Source organism: Phalacrocorax carbo, chromosome 4 (assembly GCF_963921805.1).
Source record: "Phalacrocorax carbo chromosome 4, bPhaCar2.1, whole genome shotgun sequence".
Lineage (NCBI taxonomy): Eukaryota > Metazoa > Chordata > Aves > Suliformes > Phalacrocoracidae > Phalacrocorax > Phalacrocorax carbo.
In genome coordinates this window covers 2,020,133-2,040,165 of record NC_087516.1, presented here as the reverse complement: position 1 = coordinate 2,040,165, position 20,033 = coordinate 2,020,133, and the positions used below count along the sequence as shown (strand labels likewise).

At 52.8% G+C, this 20,033-nt stretch overlaps 1 protein-coding gene across 2 annotated transcripts in view; it reads left to right on the top strand.

Moving 5' to 3' along the window:
* RAB11FIP5 (RAB11 family interacting protein 5) overlaps window positions 1–20,033 on the top strand; it is a 43,272-nt gene that overhangs the window by 7,808 nt on the left and 15,431 nt on the right. For both annotated transcript variants that reach the window (XM_064448813.1, XM_064448812.1), the window contains exons 2-3: window positions 8,724–9,163; window positions 10,536–11,250. In XM_064448813.1, the coding sequence (XP_064304883.1) occupies window positions 8,724–9,163; window positions 10,536–11,250 (1,155 nt within the window). The remainder of the gene's footprint in view (window positions 1–8,723; window positions 9,164–10,535; window positions 11,251–20,033) is intronic.

Genomic DNA, 20,033 nt, shown 5'->3' with positions numbered 1-20,033 from the left:
GCATATTGAGTGAAAATGGCTTTTAAACCTTTGCTGCCGCCTCTCTTCCTGCCCCGGGGCTTGCTGGAGCCTGTGCTCAGCAAAGGTGTGCAAATAACTGCCATGGGAATTTGCTTGCTTTGTCAGAAGCTTGGCCAGGGACACGGGGTTTGGGTTTCCAGTGGGACGGCCTCTCCAGCCTGGGCTGGGAGCCCCGTCCGTGGGGCAGCATCCCACAGCTTCCCCAGCTCTGCATTTCCAGCCCATGGGTCTCTCTGCTGGCAATTCCGCCAAGGGTAAAGGTGTGTGTAATTAGACCGACCTGCTGCTGGGGTTAAGATTTGTTCCTTTTTCCCTTTTCCCCCCTTCTTCACATGAATGACTCATGCCTGAGAGCGGGTTGTGGCGTCTGTTGATGCGATGAATGAACAATCAATCCGTGACCTATTGCTGAAGGGGGTGTAGCTGGTGTTTTAAGCTGCGTGAAGCCCTTGGGATTGGTTTCCCCTTTCGAGGACAGGCGCTGCATTCCTAAGACTTGGTTGCCTCTAGGTACTAGGTTCTCCACGCAAGCCCTGCTGTGATGCTCTTCCCATTTGGAAGTGGAAAAGGGTTTACAGCAAAACATTTCTCCTGCCCATCCTGTGCACCTGGAGTTGTGCATGAAGTGGCTCCCCAGAAGGAGGTGCACTGGGGGAACCTGCGGAGCAGCTCCTCGGTGTCGGTCGTGCTTTGCAATCCTGCAAAGTCAGCTTGGGGCTTGGTTTTTTTTAAGCTTTTCTTCATGCCGTTGGTTTCTTGTGCACCAGGTCAGCGAATCACCAGTGCTGCCTCCTCTCCCATCCTTGCATGGGGGCCTCGTCCCCCAGCCTCACTATGCCTTGGCAGCACTGGCCTGGCCGTTTGGGTCATTCAGTGACCACAAACGTGGTTTATTGGCTAGTTTGCACCTCGGAGGATGCAAACCTTGAACACTTTGGAGTGCAAGAGGATAGATATAGTTGAAGAGATCAGTTTTTGTCTCCTGCTGTTACTATCTCCATTCATAAATCTTTCATGCTCCATTTTACAGCTCCTTAAATTGTCCCTCCTTTCCACTTCTTACCTGCTATTCCTGTGCTAGAGAGGGGAAAGCCTCTGATCTTCTTAGCCTAAATTGGTTTGTGATGAAGTTACCCACCCTCGCTCTCACGCCAGCACTGTCCTGGTGGCTGATAGCTCTTCTCCATCCCTGGTGTCTACCCTGCTCCTATAACCGCCCCCCTCCATGCCATCGCACACCGCTGCTTGCCTCTGCCAGCCAGCACAGAGGCTGTAGGGGCAGATCTGGGGGCAGTGGGGTGGCTGTGCAGCCATCCTCCATCTCCTCTGTGTTACAGGGTCAAGAAAACTGCCTGTCTGGGGGCTCTACAGCTCTGGCCGCCCCCAGGGTTCTGTGGGGCACCGCTCTAGCTGGGATGCAGGAGTGAGGATGCTCAGGACCTTGCCAGGATGGACCTTGTGCATGGAGCTCTGAGGTGCTGCAGGATACGTGCCTGGAGCACCAGCACTGTAGCACAGCCTGGGAGTTGCACCAGGCTTGCCAGTGAGCTGTGGACACAAGCAGGACTGGTTTTTTTAGCTGGTTTTCACCATGCCTTGCAGGTTTGCAGGCTGCTCCCTGCCATTGAGACTCAGTGGAGTGACCACATGTCTGTTCCTGGCCTGCGAGCCACGGGATGAGCAGGGGCGGCTTCTCTGTCCCGGTGCGGGTGTGAGTTGTTGGTGGAGTTTTCTCATGTGTGTTCCCAGTTGCCCCGTGCTTCTGTGTTGGCTACCATAATGCATCTCTTGGAGCACCAGTGCCGAGTCTGTAGCTCCATCCTCTTGCACCCCTCACCACGCACGGCTCCTGCTCTGTGTTTCTGACATCCCATTTAGCCGGCGCTCCCTTGAGCAGCTGAGTCGGTCATGTCAAGGCTGGAACCCATTAGAGGAGGAGGGTTGAGTTGCTTTGTTAGCAGTGAGCTGAATTATCTAATGAGCTGTGGGGGGGTTGGTTTGTTCAAGTTTGTTTTTGAGCACTTCTCAGAGGAACGTTTGGAGAGATGAACTTCCTCCCACCTCGGCTGCTCGAGCCCTTTCTTCCCCATCCGCGGGGGAATCAGCCTGTGTTTATTTTCCATCTGTGCTTTTAGCAGCTTACAGGGATCACCTTGCAAAATAGGCCATCCAAAACCAACACGAAACAAATCTATGCTGCAGAGAAGCTTCCCAGCACTGGTGGGGGAAGCTGTGTCAAAAACAAAGCCAGACAAAAAGCACAAAACTCCCCAGGGTTGGGTTGTTTTCCACCCTACGCTTCCCTTCTTGGGTAGGTGAGCTTCCTCCTGGCCCGATGCAATATGTGTGCTTCCGCAGGGCTGCTTCAGCTTTTGTCTCACTGAAATGCCTCTTCGCTGCCTGGGCCGTGCCCATCGAGGGGGGTCGTGCCAGGAGGAGCGGTGCCCCTTCTGCCAAAATTCCTGTTTTCCCTGGATTGCCTTTTCTGTGCTCCGTCCTGCTCTGTCAGGGGCCCAGGTAGTCTCTAATTAAAGACTTGGGGCTCTTCTCATGAGCCAGGCTGACCTTGTTGCAGGGATGAATCAGCAGTAAATGACAGGCTGGTGCGGCCCGGGAAGAGGCATTGGCTCCACGTTGGGCTGTCTCTTGCTCCGTACTGCAGCTCAGGTGGCTGAGTTGTGCGGGGCAGGAGCATTTCTGCTCAGTTTGAGGCGAACCTCCACCACCCTGACAACGCTGAGTGGTTTTGGGAGGCTTTTGAGAAGCACCTGGTGGCTGAAGTGCTCTAGAAACGCTCCAGCTGTGCATCCTTCCCCGTGTGCATCCATGAACACCGCAAGTCACTAAGGGACTTAACCACCCAGGGAAGCTCTCTTGAGCTCACTGCTAGTAAAGCACTGGGACCAGTTCGAGAGGGAAACTGGAGAACCATTGCTGAAGGAACCCGGGGTGCGTTGGACAGGTCTGTTGGGGCGAGGTAGGTCCAGCTGAACTGGAGGGTGGATGGGGGTTCTCTTGGGGACCCCAACCAGACCCATGGGAGAGCAAAGGCGGTCCTCCTTGGAAGGACCCACATCCTCCTTGGAAGGCCCCCCGTCCTCCCCAGGAGTAGGGCAGGCTGGTGCCCTGATGGTGTCCATGGCACCTCCGAGAGCCGCGTTGTGTGTGCTGCCCTGCTCGCCTGATCTTGCCCCCGTGTCGCTGGGCTATCTCCCCTGCGCGATGTTACAAGTGACTGCAAGTAATCCCAAACCAATGAAATGAGCTTGGATCACCCCAGGGCTTTGGGATGCTGACCCGCAAAGCTACTGACAGGGTGGGAGCTTTGGCTTTGTGCTTGGTTTTGTGCTGAAGGAGTTGCTTGATCAGGAGGAGGACCTGGAAGGGACAAGGTGACAGAAAGCCTCAGGTCACCGTCAGTGTTGCCTTTCTGCTAAGGGTTGGTTGCCTCTGTGTCCTCCTGGTCATCCCAGCAGCTTGTCTTCCCATCCTGGCAGGTGCTGGGGGAGCCCATGAGAACCAGGTGTCTCATAAACCCCAATGAATTTTCTCATAAATGGGGAAAAAATACTGCCCAAGCATTTCCCCCCCGTAGCTTGGATACCCAATGCAAGGTTTCTGGGAGCGGGGACTCCCTGTGCCCCCCATACCTGTAGCCCAATAGAGGACAAAGAGCAGAGGAGGGGGGACAGTGGGAACCAGGCAGTGACCCTGAGCAAATCCATCCTGTCAGCGTCCTCCGTCGCGTCGCTTTTCCTCCTTAACAAACACTCCTATGCACTTGTTTCCATGCCAGGGTGTTTTTTCCCTTTGCTCAGCACTAGCTGGCTTTCCGGTATGGGATGCTGCTGGAGGATGAGGGAAAGCACGTGTTTTATGGGGGCATGGTGATACAGCAGCACTTTGTGTTCTGCTCTCCGCACCTCCCTTGCTGCTCCAATTGATCCTGGCAACAGTAAATGTAAAAATAGACGCCGGGCGCTTTCTGCCTTTCCTCCCAAACCTGCCTTTTGGCAGCCGTGCTGCGTGGCTTGCCGTTCTCCTTGACTCTTAGTGGAGGCGAGTGGGAGGAGAGGGGAGCCTTTGCACAGGAAAGGGTTTTACTGAAACTGTCTGGAGGCAGTTCAGATGTGCTGATTAAACACAGTGACCTAAATGAGTGTGCACAGCCACGCAGGGGGGCTGGGGAGCCCTCCGCCGCACATCAGCGCTCACCAGCGGTGTTACTGTGGCAGGGTGTGAGCTTGAAAACCCCTGGAGCACGTCTCACTTCCCAGGAGCTGCTCGAGAGCTCGCAGGGGCCTCCAGTTGCTTCCCCTTTCTGGGGTATCTGCGGGGAGTTTTCTGTTTGAGGTTTCCTCTCCCGTCCATGTGTGCTGGGGTGACTTGCTGCTTCCTTCCCCTTGCAGCGATCCCCGCGGCCTCGGTGTCCACCTGCCCTTTTCCTGCCACAACATCTGCGGAGGGTGGGTCCGGGGTCATGCTGGGAGAAGCCCTTGGCCTTTAGGGGGATGCGTGCCCAGCATGGTGCAATGCTGCAGGCAGGTACCCGATGCGCGGAGGCACTGGACCCATGGAGCGTAAGAGGGAAGAATATAGGGTTTTTTAGCAAAAGCTGATTGCCTGAACCTGCAGCTTGTGTCTTCAAGGTGGCTCGAGCTGCGTTCCCTGGACGGGTCGTGTTGGAGATGTTTCTGAGCAGCCCAGCTTTCTGTACAGCCAGGGCTGAGGTGTCTCAGCAGAAGCACCGCTGTGCAGTGGAGGTGGGCAGTAGCTGATGGGTGGAAAGGAGCAGTTCTCCAAGGAGCAGAAGGGTGTTGATACGGGACCAACAGGCTGGGAAGCTGCAGGTTTCATCCTCCGGTCCGTGTTCAGGGGAAGACCCATTTCCAGATGCAGGGAGCAAGGGGAGGAGCACAGACCAGGGCACAAAGCGTTTTTCCTTAGCAAGGAGCAATCCTGCTCCTGATCACCACCAGCTTGGGCACCAGGACAAGAGAGCCTCTTTAATTTAACATTTTTTAACTAGCAAGAGCCGTGTCAGGCTGCGGCCCTTCCAAACCTTGCTAAGAACAGCACCCCAGGAGTAGGTGGCTCGAGATGGGTGGCTTGTCCTGGATGTCCTGTACAGCGAGGAGCTGGACACAAGGTGGTGGCACCTTCCTCAAGGTGGGCCTCCAAAACACCTCTGAGAAGCAGGTCCATGCAGTCCTGGGTCCCTGGTGCTGGACATGCTTGGCATGGCTTCCTCGATCTCCCCGTACCCCTTGGTGCCTGCGTGTCTTCCACAGTCTGCTTAATATAACCCAGTTAAATTCAGAGCGATTGATCAGAGCCTGAGCTGCAAATCCCACAGCTGCTATTTCAGATTGGGAAAAGGGTTTGTATGGGCAGAAGCTGGTTTGTTTCTCCAGGTGTATCATCTAGTCCCATAAAAGAACTAACGTCTCCCTCTGAGGCTTGGGCTCAGGTGGTCCCAGTCCAGAAACCTCCCCTTGGAGCTTCCCCGCAAGGGCAGCTCATGGAAGAAATGTGGGAAACCGAGGGGTGTGGGATGGGGTTAATAGTCAAAAGATGCTGTGGGAGTTTGTGTTTAGCTGGGCTGGGACTTGAAACCCGCCCCAGTCCTGCTCTCCTGCCGCATCCTGGTCGAGGCAGTGTTTGCACCTCCTGTTTCCACTGGAACTGATTCATAAAATAAAAAAGAAGAACCCAACATGGAACAACTTAATCCTCCCAAACACTCATCTTGTGCCATAAACTTAGAGCTTAGCCTAAAAATAGCTCTGTTCCCTCTTTGAGGTGTAGTCCCAACTGCTTGCCGACTGCCGATTAGGTCTCGGGAACCAAAAATAGCTCCTTAATCCAGCGCCAGCACAAGCAGAGGTTTTTCCCTGAACGGATGCTTTTTGAAGCAGATCAGGTTTTAAGGCTTGTCCTTTCAAAGGCATCGCCGCTGAGCACTCAAATTAATTTTAATGACCACAACATTATAAGTGACGGGCCAGGAGACGCTGACGGTGTATCCATGTGAGCTGAGCCAGTGCGGGGCTCTTATGGGCTGTTACATCTCATCGTCCTCAGAAGCTCGTGCCTTTCCTTATGTTAATCCACCCAGATTTTCTCTTTTTTTTTTCCATGGGATGACGTAAGATACAAAAACAACTTGCAAGATTCATTTTTTTTTTTTTCCCCTGCTAAATGATTCAGCCCCCAAATCTCTCCTCTCCCAGCTGGCAGGCTGCTGCAGCCCTTCCCGCTTGAACTTCTTCCAGGTCTTGCATCAAACTGAACAACGTAATATTTGATGTGCTGTGGCCGCAGCCTGTTCCAAGCAGCCTTTTTCTCACCGCTCTTATGGGAAGAGTCTGCCTGACTCACCTGCTCCTGCTCCTCGGCAGCGGATCAGCCCGTCTGAGTGTCTCTCTGCCGCTCTTGGCTTGCTGTGAGGGGTTAATGCTGCTTTTTTTCCCCATGTTGTTTTTTTTTTCTGCATGCCTGGATATTTTCACGCTTGAAGCCTGGGTACTGAAAATCTTTCAAGGGGCGTCGTATGGGGGTGGGATAAGCAAGTGGTAGGAATAGGAATGGGTTCACTGGGGATTTAAGCCCGCATCTGTGCCCAGCTAAGTCGCAGGCGCTGTCCCTCCTGCATTCGGTGGCAGCAGAATTGGATGGTGAAGGACCTGGGTACTTCCAGCTGTACGCTCCTGTTATTTATCCTGGCAGCCCAGCAGGGAGGTAGGGGTTTTGAGCCCCCTTCCCAAGGTAGAGCGTAGGGTCCCCAGGCTTTCCAGCTCCTCCCTTCATCCGAGGTGTGATTACACCCCCAGCAGTAACTCAGAAACTTCTGGAGGATGTGGTTCAAGTGTTCTCCTCGCCCTGATGATTTCAGTGTGGTCCCACCCATCTCCGTCCCTTCACACCCACCTCCGCCCCTTCACGTTTTCCTTCCCCTTTTTCTTTTTTCCTTTCCAGTGACTTAACTTTTCAAGTGGATGTAAAACACCTTTGGGATTTTTATTTATTGAGAAACCATGGGGAAGTGATTAACCAGGTCTAGAAATTTCTTTCACCTCCCATTGCTGTGTGTTTCGCCCATCAAGCATGTCACGGAGAAGTAGGGTCTGTCCTGAACCTACAAATTTCCTTGTGCCTTGTTAAGGGGAATTTTAATACTTTGATCTGGGAGGGATCAGAGCTGCCGGGGCAGTGGCTGTGCTGGAGACCTGCTCATCCTGCTGCAGCGGCCCCTGGAACCGGGGCAGAAAGATGGGGCATCTCGCAGGAGGAGAAGGGAGTGAAGGACCACTGGGTCGGCAGTGGTTTTGGGGAAGAAACAGTTCCCTTGTGGCCTGTGTTCCGTGCTGTTCCGTCTGAACGTGGTACCTTGGTGAAATGGAGAACTAGACGGTGCCTCTGGGCATGTCTGCTTTGGTGTCCTCTCACCCGCCGTTCGTTCCAGCTGGCAGGAGGCAAGACCCCTCTCCCATTGCGTACCAGGGCTTGCTGCGTGCCCTGCCAGTGCACCGGCTAGTCCCTGCGGAAGGATTGGGCCCTAAATGGAGGTTGGGAGGGTTTTTTTCCCCTTGTGTAGTGAATGTTTTGGAGGCTTTTCCCCATGTTCCTTCCATCTCTGTGTGCAAAGCTATGGAGCAAAGTCTGCGTTATGGGTTTGGTCTGGTGCGGGGCAGTGGGGAGCATCCCCCAGTAACCTGCTGCAGAGTTGGTTGGAGCTTTTGCGCTGGTGGATATGGCCAGTATCTCCTTCAGGAGTCCCAGCAGCGTGGTGCTGGGCTTCGGCAACCAGAGCGAGGCCTGTTAAAATAAAGTCCTTTTCCCTCCTCAGCTCAGGCTTCTGGCTGCCTCAAATTTTACAGACATTTGAGCAGAATTGAGGGAGCTGGGAGGAGGGGAAAGGTGATGGATGTATAGGTGTGCCACGTCAGGGCATCACAGATCCCAGAGCTGTACTGCAGGCTGGGGGCTGCCTTCGGCTGGCTGTGGGAATGCAGATATTTCCCCAAAATGCAGTAACCTGGATAGGCTTGGGTTGGGTTGGATATGGTGGGTGCTGCACGGCAGCTCCTCCTGCCCATAAAGAGCTCCTGGGATGCAGCATCCTCTAAATGCTTGATGCAAGGACACTTTGAGGCAAACTTCTGCATCTTTATTTAGGGTGAGGCCCGGAAGGTCTGGCATAAAGTTATTTTAATGAATGTTGTTGAGTGCCTTTGCCATTATGGTACTGTCTCTTGACTTGAAAGGATTTGTTCTGAGTCACTGGCTCTTTAATATTTAAAATGCAAGCACAAAGCACCATCTTTTTTAAAACACGGGCTTACAGCAACATATCAACTGACCGTACAAAAATTTGGCCAGCAGTAACTTTCCCCTGAAACACACGGCGGTATCTGACGCCAGGGTGAGCGAGATGGTGTTTGCCAAGTTATTTGGTGGAGGGATAGTATTTAATATTAGGACAGGGATGGAGACAGAGCTCTTACAAAGTCGCTGCGGTTCAGGGAGGGGTCTGGTCCTGTGCGACACCTCCGTGCTTGGTCTTTGCGTGTCTCTGACTCAGGTCTTAGGCGACTTCTAGCGTGCTCATGCTAGCTCCCACCCAGCAGCATCCTCCCTGAGGCCTTCCTGGCTTGGAAATGACAGAGGGGCCTTACCTTTTATTTTCTCTCTGGCTCCAGGTGGCACAAGCTACACTCCAAGGCTGGGAAGAAGGAGAAGGAGCGTGGCGAGATCCTGGTGAGCATCCAGTTTACGCGCAACAACCTCACGGCCAGCATGTTTGACCTCTCCATGAAGGACAAGCCGCGGTCGCCCTTTGGCAAGCTGAAGGACAAGGTGAAAGGCAAGAAGAAATATGACTTGGAGTCGGCCTCTGCCATCATCCCCAGCAGCATGGGTGCCCTCGACATGGAGGATGACTACGACATTGGGGGTAAGAAGTCCAAAGTCAAGGGCTTCTTTCTGAAGAACAAGCTGCGCAAGTCATCCCTGACGCAATCCAACACCTCCCTGGGATCCGACAGCACCATCTCTTCTGCCAGCCTGGGCTTGGCTGCAAATGTTCCCGAGGTAACCAAATCCCCGAGCAGACACAGCAGTCTGTCCACGGAGCGCTCTGGTAAGAGGATAATGGTTTTAATCCCACCCCGCCACCTTTTTTTTCCCCTTCTTTTCCTTGTGAGGGACTGTTGAGGCTTTCCTGCAAATCTGTTAACTAATTGCTTACCTAAGAAGCGACGTCCTGCACAAACCCTCTGAGACCTTCTGCGCGTGGCCGTAACGTGCTTGCCAGAACGGGGGGAGACGTCTAAGATTCTGCTTTTCATGCTGAGCTTGTATACGAACAGCCTGACTCACATTTGATGCTGCATGTGCTCCCTGCAGCGCACCACGAGCTTGTGGGCTATGAGGGTTCTTTAGGACCGTTCCTTCTTTGCTCCCTAAAAGCAGGTCACTAACACTGACGGGTAGCAGTAAGTCCCTGGGAGAGGGCTGGGCGAAGCAGAGCACATTGCTGCTGTGCTGTGCTGCTGCCCGGCTGTCTAATGAGATGCCCCCAGCTCGGAGGCAAAGCTGAAACAGCGACTGGTTCTTGGTGATTAAAGCAAGCTGAGTTCTTGGCGCTCAGAGAGTGGTGATTTGCAAACAAAACCAGCCCTTGTAGTGAATTAATTCTTGCTGTCCCTTGAAAACAAAATATATAATTAACTGGTTTAATTGGCTGGAGAGAGCAAATTCCCATATTGGGTGGGAGTCCCTGGGTACGTGCTGCTTCTCACCCTGCTTGTGAAGCCACCCACATGATGCCTCTCGGTTTCTGCTGGGTGACGTTCCCGTGCGCAGCCAGAGAGCGAGCGGAGACACCGGTCTGGCCCCATCATCCTCGCGTGGTGGTGAAGGAGACAGCATCTCTGGGTGGGAGGGGAGAGCAGCTGCGTGTCGCCTGAAGTCCAGGCAGTCCTTCTCACCGCGCTCTCCGCATGACTCCCAAAATGCGCTGAGCATTAGCAATAGCCACAGGGGCAGCCAGTGGGAGGGAGAAACAGCCACCGGACCCTCCTGGCTTATATCACGCCAAGCAGCAGCCTGGCCTGTCGGAGCAGAGCTCAGGGGCTCGGTGTCTTTTATTCAGTGCAAACCCTTAAATCACACAGAAGCATAAGCCCTTTAAGTAGCTTCTGGGTAGCTTCTTGCATTTATTATCGATCTCAGATCCTCTCAGACAAGGGGTTTGTTGTCTTACAGAGACTCCTCTCCAGATCCTGCAGTGGGAGGTTATGTGCTTGGGGAGAATATCACACAGCCACATACTTGTGACCCCTGCTTTGCATTTCTAATAATTTAATTATAATCCAGTAGAGCCTGTGAGGAAGAAAGACGGTATGATTTCACAGGTCCCTGTAGTGTTTGTAAGTAGAAGATAACGACGCTTGTCGTACCTGTGCCTGTTAGATGGCTTCACCTCTGTTTTGTGTTTTATTTCCCCCCAGTGAAAGACTACTTGCCGTCTCCAAAGCTGACCCACAAGAGAGCATTCAGTGATGATGTCTCCCAAGTCAGCCCGGTCCTGGAGCCTAAAGCAATCCAAAATCTGAAGCCAAAGAACGATCCCGTGTCTCGGTCTTCCCTCTGCATCAACGGGAGCCACGTTTACAGTGACGAGCCTGCACCAAAGAGCCCCATGTCTGTCCCGCAGAGCTCTGCGCCGCTGTCCGTGCCCAGCAACCCCAGACGGCAGGAGGAGGGCTTCGGCTTCACTCCCCTCCATCCCGACTCCCACGAGGTGCCTTGGGTGCTCAGCAACTCTGAGAGGACACAGCAGAGAGACGAGCCCAGGTTCATCCCGTCTCCTCCCAGCTTAGCCTTGCAAGAAGAGCTCAAGGTCTCCACGAAAGCTGTCACTCTTAGTAACCATTTGGGCAGAGCTAAGATGGAAGAAAACAGTCGCTTAGAGAACAAGCCGACTCAAGCTGCAACACCCATGGTCTTCTCCGCGGAGCTGACGAAGGACAAACCGCCCGAGGAAATGAAGAAGGAAGACAAGAAAGCAAAGGGCGGCCTCTTCCACCACGGGGGCAACAAGAGTGACGTGGGGAACAAAGACCATGGGGAGAAAGTCCACGCAGTGGCAGGGGGAGAGGAAAGGAATAAAACCAGCGGCTGGTTCAGTTCGAAGGAGACCAGAGAGTCCCCTCAGAAACCCAGGTCAGTGAAACGGGTGTGTTGACATCTAGGCCATTAACTAGCTGCCCCAGCCTCCTGTCTTCAACGGCTGTGCTGTTAAATGCTCTCCAGCATCAGCAGAGGACCGGTCCCCATTGCTCAGTCAAGAGGATAGTGGGGGAAATGCTTCCTTCGTCTTAAATGTCTCAAAGGGAGGGTGGTTTTTTTTTTGGATCCTCCCCTGGCTTCTGCCACAAACTGACACCATTTGCCCTCCTGGGCCATGTTTCCCAGTTGGGGAAGGGAGGGGTCCCTTTCACAGGGAGGGAGACGTTTCCCTCTGCAGAAGTGAGGCTCAGTGCGGTCATGCTAGTGTTTCTGTGGCCTCGAAGTAAAGGTTCATTATACTTTAACTAGCTAAAAAAGCTTCCCTGGCAATCAGTGTAAGATGTGAGACATAGTGATGTGTAATCGCATTTTTTTTTAATTAACATCTCACCCCCTCTATGTCACTGGTCTGGCCTGGGGGTGCGGTACTTTGGTAACTTGAGATATTATTAATATTTCTGAAGTAACTAATCCCAACCCTGCTCTTTCCTCTTCCTATCCCACCCCAGCCTTCCCTCCTGATTATGAATCTCTAATTGTTCTCCATTTGTGTGATGATTCATCCCTCCAAATCCTCGGTATTTGTGGCACACAAAACGTGGTGTTCGTGCTGTTTCTGTGCGGGCTTTTTGCGACAGTGCGTCTCCCACGTCCATCCCCGTAGCCCACGGCAGCTGAGCTGGAGGTCCAGATGTCAACTGAGACCCCGGTGTGGTGTTACCATCGCTCAGCCAGAGGGAGAAGATGGGGTTAAAAGCAGCCAGAGAAAATAACTAGCAGTTGAGAGCTGGTTGAATCTGGAGGGTTGATTTATTATAGGGATTTTCTAATCTGGGATGACTTTAACCTAATTTATTAAGCAGAAGGATTTTAATTCAGTCTAAGCCTCCTTTAATGAGGAGGGTGCTCATGGTTTATTCAACCTAACCAGATTCCCACATAGGTTAAATTGCTTTTAAAGTGCTGCTCAAACGTAAGCGAGGGGGTGAGCACATCGCTCAGCTTCAGAACAGGGCCAGCCCCAAAAGTCCTCCTCTTCTCACCCCACAAGATGATGTTGTGCTCGTGGTGGTCTTTAAGGCCAACGGGAGGCAAGAACGTGCCGCCACCCCCGTTCCCAAGGACCGAAGGCCACGCGTCCCTGTCCTGCGGTCACTCGAGAGGAGCACGTGCTGTCAGCGTGAGGATGGGCGAGGAGCCACAAGGGCTGGTAAGGCTCAGTCCTGCCCGCTGCCAGCACTGCACGGGCAGAGCTGGGGACACCGAGGCAAGCGGGGAGCTGCTCCCCTGAGACACGATGCCCCATTGCACAGGGCCCAGAGCTCTTTGCCCTGAAGCCTTTCGTTGGGGAGCAAAGCCCGGCTCGCACAGGGGAGGCGATGGGGAAGGGAAAGACCAGGCAGGATGCAGGCTCTCCGTCCTCGAGCTGCCCCGGCAGCAGGAGGGATGAACGTGAGGTTCTGGGACTGCTGTGGCTGCATTCCTACGTATGGGTCTTTCATTTCCAGGAGACTCGAAACCCCGGTAGTTATTTGGTGTCACATCCCAGTGCAAGGTGTGTTTCTGGGTGAGACTAAAGAACTCTGGTTTCTGAATGCTGTGATTGAGGAAGGACAGACTATCACCACTCAAGATCGTTCTCTTAATTTTTAAAAAATTTTACAATAATAAACCTGCTGTTTGATTTAAGTCTGAGAATAGGGAAGATACTATATGAAACATAAACCCATAAAAAATCCTACCGTATTCAGGCACTGACTCCACAAGCTGCCTGGGCCAGCCAGCCAAGTACTGTGAGGCTACGATGTACCCGTGTGATGGGATGGGAGATGCAGAGGGCATCTCTGGAGCCTTTCCCTGAATCAACGGGTGAGAAACCGGTGGGTTTCCTCCTGCTTTGCAGTTCTAGGAAGGAGGCCGACACGCGTCGTGCGTTACAACCCAACGTCTGAGCCGTGCCTGCCCCGCTCCTCTGATGGACGCTGCTGTCCTCGAGGCGGGGATGTCTGATCTGGCTGTAAATCGGCTCCCGAGTGCCTGGAGCATCCAACCCAGCGGATCGTCACTGGGAGCGTGGAGGTGCCCTTAAACATGGCTGGTTTATAACAACCCTCTGCCTTTTTTTAAATGACAGCTGCTGGACCCATTCCCGGCATTATTCCTCTTACAGAGGGTTTTCACTCTTATTTTTTAAATCTACTTCATTGCTCACGGTTTGATTTCAAGCTAAGCTGAAGCTAAGCTTTGCTTAGAGTCGGTTTGCCATGGCGTGCCGAGGACCCCGTCTGCAGATGGCTGTCTTGTAAGGATAAACCTGGATGAGCTGTGCCACAGCAGCTCCTCCAGCTGGGGCTTTCTCTCCCCAGAATAGGAATTGCTTTGAGGCAGCACGGGCTGGAGGGAACAAATTGACAGGGGCCCCTTTTGGGGCATTCATAAACATCTGAATGGGCTTTAATTGCAGTTTGCAATTTGAAAATGGGAAGTAATGAGCTTAAACTGTAGCAAGGGAGATTTAAGGTAGTTTTTGGGAGAAGTCTCTAGTGGAGGATAGTGAAGTGCTAGAGCTGCCAGGCTGGGAGGGAGGAAAGCCCAGTGCCTGGGGCTTTGGGGCCTGGGGGAGACAGGCACCTTTGGGGAATATTACAAGGAGCATTTTTCCTCACGTATGGCCCGGGCTGGGTGGCGCGAGGTGGTGACTGAGTCTCGTTTGGTGCAAAAACGGTCTTTCCATCATCCCAGGGTGACGGACTGTCTCTAGTCTGGCTTTCTTCCTTCTTCATTTTTTCTGGCCATTAATTACCACGTCCCTACTTCTTCTAATTATACAGAACTCTAACTTTTCTGATTTTATTCTGCTTCCTCACAACAAATGATCTCGTGGACCACGCCACTGCTTCAAGTCAAAGCTGTTGGAGAGCCTGTTATGCCTTGAAGGTGTCAGGTTGAACGTACAGTCTGGTGCCATCAGTATTGTGATAATTGAATGCGTGCGGTCTCTCGAGCGGACGATCGAAGAGTTAGCAGTGCTCATCTGCGGGTGTTTTATGGATGTCCACCTCCGTCTGGAGGAGCTATTTGGTTACCAGTGTAACTCCTAGAGCTGAAGACGGATTGACCTTTGCTTTGCAGAGAGAACCAGCCTCTGAATCGAGCAGGTTTAAGTTTTTGACTTACCTGCAGAAAGGATTTTTTCCCTCCCGCTTTCCTGATTCTGGAAACTTGAGCTTTGTAGATCCTATCGGCTGAGCAAGCGGCATCGTCTCAACTTATTGGCCACCATGGATAGGTCAAGTTTCACGGGGAGGGAGCATCAAAAGCAGTCACCTTTGCAAGACCAAAAAACTCTACCTGTAATTAGTTAAAAGGTCTGTAATTAGAAAGATGTTTTACAGTTAAGGTTTAAATTAGCCTTTAGCTAAGACAAGTTTGGCACAGCTTGTCTTTAACGTCTTGCTCTTGGAAAACCACACCCTTTCTAAAATAAGGAAGCCGCTGACTTTTGGCTGGTTTTAACTTTAGCCTTATAAAAAGGTTTTCTGTTCTGTTACGGGTGGTTTTTGCTGAGCCATCAGCAAGCACACACGAGCTGGTGCTGCCCTGCGAGCCGCAAACCTGCCCGCTCTCTTACCCAGAGAACGGTCTGGGCATTTCTGCCTTCAGCCCTTAATAACGTGTTTGTTCGCTGACTCTTGACGGGGAAGCGGCCCAAAGGCTGTGCCTTTCTGCCCCGGCTTTGCTAATCTGAGCCTGCTTTGGCTTTGATACTGGCTTGAATGCAAGCGGTAGGAAGATAGTGTTTGCTCTTTGGAGACCTGAATAAAAGACTGTTTGGGGTTTGTTGTTCTTAAGGTTGTGTGGTCAAGGGTTGTATGTAAGGAAGAAGCTCAGCAGGTTTATTTGAGGCAAGGCCTGGGGCTAAAACAATTGGTTTAACTGTTTTCAGGGTTTTCCACAATGTTATCAGAGCTCCACAGGTCTCGCTTCCTGCAGCGTGAATTGGGATGATAAAATGAGGCTGCATCTCATGCCTGGCAATAGGAAAAAAGAGAAATTGCACTCTCTTTTGTAAAGATGATTGCATTAGTGGTCTTTGCAGGTTAAAGCCCCTTCCCTCTGTCACTGCTTTCAGGGGGGGGAAATGTAAAATCACTCCCCACCTTGGCTGTCACTCCTCTTTCCGTAGTCCCTACCCTGATATCCAGCAGTGAGGCCAAGTAGTGACTCGGATTCGCTCTTCATCATGTGCTCCTAAAAAGTGCATTTCCTAAATGCTGGAAATGGGAAGAAGGTTTTGAATGACTGGAGCGCGATCCTCGGACAGGCTGGCAGCGGGGAGCGGTCATGAGAACCAGGGCATCACGATAACGGTGATGCTGCGGATGAGTCCGTCGTGGGAGCCGTCGGGGTCACATCTCTGGCACAAGTCTTACCCGCACGAGCTGCAAAACTGTGTGCCTGCAAAGGGTCACTCACAGGGTAAAAATGATCAGGGATGGAGCCTGGATATTTTCCCTCTGGCCCGAGGGGTGCGGGGAGCCTGCAAGAGTGAAAAATGGCTCTTCAAATGCCTCTGCCTTCCTTTTGCCCGCTGAGCCTGCATTTCCCAGGGGTGGATATGAAGCAGGATGGTGAGTCGGATCCTAAGATGGCACCAGCTCAGCCCTGGTGAGACAAATCTGCTTTGTAGCTGTCCAGGTAGAGCACAGCCCGGCTCCCACGCCTAAAAGTGGGTATTGGGGTTAGCGCTTTGCATCTACCTGGGCTCCTACAGCCCAGATCCTCTCTCTGCTATTTTTTCCTTTATTCCTGTGGTTCTGGGGCAAATCTCTATAAAGCGGGACTTGTTGATTTTAATTGGGGTGATGTGCAGGTGAGGACCAAGAGGAAAGCAAAGTGATTATTGCGCGTATAGCTAAACCCCAGCTCTTGCCTCCAAAATTGCTATTTAAAAGCAGCATTTGCCTGACTCCTTCCTTCTTGGGTTCCCACCCTGGACAAAAGTGTCCTGGGCTGACATACCTGTCTCTTCCCAACCCCTTTCTGCACAAATCCTGCCGTGCCAGCCTCGCTCACACCAGTGGGAGGAAATTCCTGATCCCTGCCAGGCTTTGAAGCCGCCGCTGGGGCCTCCGGGACCCTGCTCCTGCTGGTTTTCCACCATCCCTGGCTCGGCCCGCTCACAGTGAGCCCCGGCTGCATGGTTCTCTACGGGAAAATGGTGCAAAAAGCAGCGTGAGAGTGGTAGGGTCACGGCGCTCCCCTGGATCCAGCTCTCCTAGGAGGGATTCTCCACTTGAGCTTCAACGCAGCTCTTGACCTCAGCACATTATGGCTGGATTTGAGCCCTGCCCTCCCCAAACCCCTGCTTTTTCAGTGTGTGCTGTTTTATCTTCACAGTGCAGAGTTATGTACCCTCTTGCAGATGGGCTGCGATAGCTGGGGACGGTGCTCTGTGACTGTGGAGCTGGGGTGGCTGCCTTCAGCCTGAAATTCAGGCTGCGATCTGTAGGGGGAAAAAAAAAAAAAATCTCCCTGCATTGAACAAGCTGTTTCAAATAGACTTTCCTTCAGGGGGTTGCTCAGCAATATTTTATTTTCTTTTTTTTTTTTTTTTTCTGCTGAGAGGCTAAAACGCGTCTGTGAAGTGCTGCCAAACAAATAAATGAGGGCAGAAAGGTACCCGCTATTTATTTTGGCTGGCGGAGCTGTGTGCTGGGGTATGGGAGGAGGAGGGTGAGTCAGCGTTTCAATGCAGCAAAGATCTTCAATCAAGCTGCTGCAAGCGGAGGTTTCCCTCTAGAGGAATACACCGTCCTCGGCTCCGTGTTTCGCTGAGCATTTCCAGCATCTCTTCATCGGAGAGGGGAAATGGGACCTTTTGTGGGGTGGGTTATTCCTGGGGAGAGCAGGTCTGCTGCCAGCACTGGGCTGGTAACCAAAATGGGGGACGCTTGTCCCAAGGAAAGGGGTTGAATGGTGACGGTGCAATTGGTGCTTTGAAAACCCAGGGGAAAGATGTGGGCTCTGCTGCCAGGAATTTGTGGCTGAGAGCAATTTGTGCAGCCCCTGAGCAAATCCTGGTGGGTCCCAGCAGGAACGGGGACAGGCAGTGGAAAGGAAATCTTGGTTTTGGAGGAGGAAAACTAGAATCTGACAAAAAAAGAGATGGATTTAAGTTCTGTCTTTGTATCTTTAGTCTGGCTTGGGCTGCATATCTTGGGGGAGGATGATACGGGACCACTGCCTTGGCAGGGGTGAGTTTTGGGTCCTCCTGCACCGAGCCAGAAGCTACACTGCTTCTGGTTTCCTTCCCTCCAAGAAGAGATTCATGTTCACCCACCTTGTTCCCCAGGCAAAGTGTAACCTTCATTTTGCTGCATCCAGATGCTGATGTGTGGGTCATGACGGGCATGGGGCAATCAGGGGCTTGATGCAAGTGCCACCCTGATTCCTGGTGGCCTGGACCGCACAAGCAGCAGCTCAGGGCTGGGACCAGCTTGCTGGCATGGCCAAGAGCTGCCCTTTCTCAGCAGGTCCAGCACCCCTTGAGCCCCGTCATGACTTGGAGAAGGAAGACTGGGTCATCTTGGGTGCATTTGGAGAGACCTTGAAGCTGTTCCTCCACCTGTGCGGGTGGGGAATCAGAGCAATTCGGGTCACTGCCTGGGTGAGGGGCTGCTCTGGCACCAGCTGTCCCCTGGGGAAGGAACTTCAACCTCTCAGCCTTCTGGCAGCTGTGAAGGTCGTTAGCAGCAAGTCTTCATTAAGAGCCTGAAGCTGATAAATGCTCTGTAGCCATTTAGTGCTAGAGCCCGGCTGGATCAGGCCTTGGTTGCTCTTAGTCAGCACTAAATGCTGTTTAAGCAGAATCACAAATGAGGGATCTTCATCTGGACCAAAGCATTAAAACAAGTGCCAGCAAGAAGGAGCCATCGCAGGAGCAAGCAGAGGTAGGGCAGCAGCAGCGTGGGCTGTTTGCAGCCGCCCTGAGATCGTGGTGTTTCAGGTTCGGCCTTGCTACCTTCCCTTTCCAGCTGGAAAGGAAAATTTGCTGTGTTTTGCCCTCTTCCACCACAGATAAAACCCATTTGTGGATCTTGTGAACTCACCCAGCGGTCCTTGGGTCATGGGCAGCTGTGCTCCTCTTCCGCAGAGCTTAAATTTGAGGGTGATTAGGGAAAAAAAGGCCAATTTGCAGTAAGTGGCAGTGAACAGGAGCATGTGTTCCAGTCCGTGTGTTCAGCTGAGGAGCACAGAGCTGCCCTGCAGCTACAGGTATTTGTCTGCACCTTCTGCATTCAGAAAACCAGAAGAATTGAGGGACTCTGTCAATACAAGCCATAACCTTGAGACCTTCGAGATGGGAAACACCGAATAGTGGTGATAGAGAGCTGGGGCGAGATGGGCTGCCCTGTACCCTCGTGCAAATGCTGTTGTGCTGCGCCACTGCTGCCTCATGGATGGTCTTCTACAGAAGAGCAAGGAAGCCCTGTGGATGCTCTGGAGTGGGTCTCGTGCTGGAGGCAGGGTTCAGATGCGGAGCACCCCAACCATGTGCCGATCCCTGGGTCACAGCGTGCCCAGAGAGGCTGGCTCCCAAGCAGAGAGTGGCTGCCGGTCTCTCTGGGGTGGTTTGTGCCTAAAAGTCCATCACATTCTCCATCAGCTTCTCCCATCGCTTCTCCTGGAGATTTTCTGTGCTCACCGAGAGCTTAAAACACGCAGGGAGAGCTGGGCTGCTCACAGTTATCTTCCGCAGAGGTGCGTGCCTGGCTGCCCTCAACAGGTTTTCCACCCTGCTGCACACCGTTGGCCCGAGCCGGAGGAGCACGTGGGGATGCGGTGGAGCGCAGCAGGGACGGGCACGTCCACCATGGCCACCACTGCTGCTTTGTGACAGCAGGAGAGGGCACCCATGAGCTGTCTCTGCCCGCAGCACCAAGTGAGCTGCAGGTTAGAGTGGAAATGAAGGTTTTGAGGCTTTTTTTGTGCCTGAATTACTAGTTCTGCTAAGTTGTATCTGGCGTAGTGTCTGATGGGTGCTGGAGTTGAGCCTGTTGCGCTCGGCCGCTTGCTGTGTGTGTTACCTACCTAAAAACCAGGACGGGGGGGACTTTGGTGGCATTGATTGCATAAATAGGCACCTTGACAAGGTAGCTGCTCAGAAGGTGATGTGTGAGGGGGGCTCTGAAGCTGCCAGGGGTGGGGAAAAGTGGGTCCTACCCCGCTGCTGCAGCGTGCACGGGCTCCTGCCCGTCATGCATCGCTCACGGTCCAAGGCGCGTTGCCGATACATAACCCTGCCTGCTTTAAAAGCAGCCAATGCTGACTGCGCCTTCCCACATCCTTAACTTTTGCCTCAAGGTGGCATTTTTGCACTTCAAAATGTGTCTAAGGCTTTTTGCACATCCATAATAACAGATGAAAATAGCTGTCCAAGCAACTTTGCCATTTGACAGTACGCTGATCGTGATCTTCCACTGCCGCCTGCGATCCCGACGAGCCACTCGGGTGAGGCAGGGTGGTACCGTGGTGTAGTTCCAGGGCTGGACCTACCCCGTGCATATTGGCAAAGCAATTACTTTATTCATTCCTCATTAAACTTTGATATGCCCGGTGCTGGCTGATCAATGTCCATATTTCTCCCAAGCCAAGACTGGGGTCTGTTTGGAGCTCAGCTGCTGTGGCCGATGCAGAAGGACGTAACCCCGCTG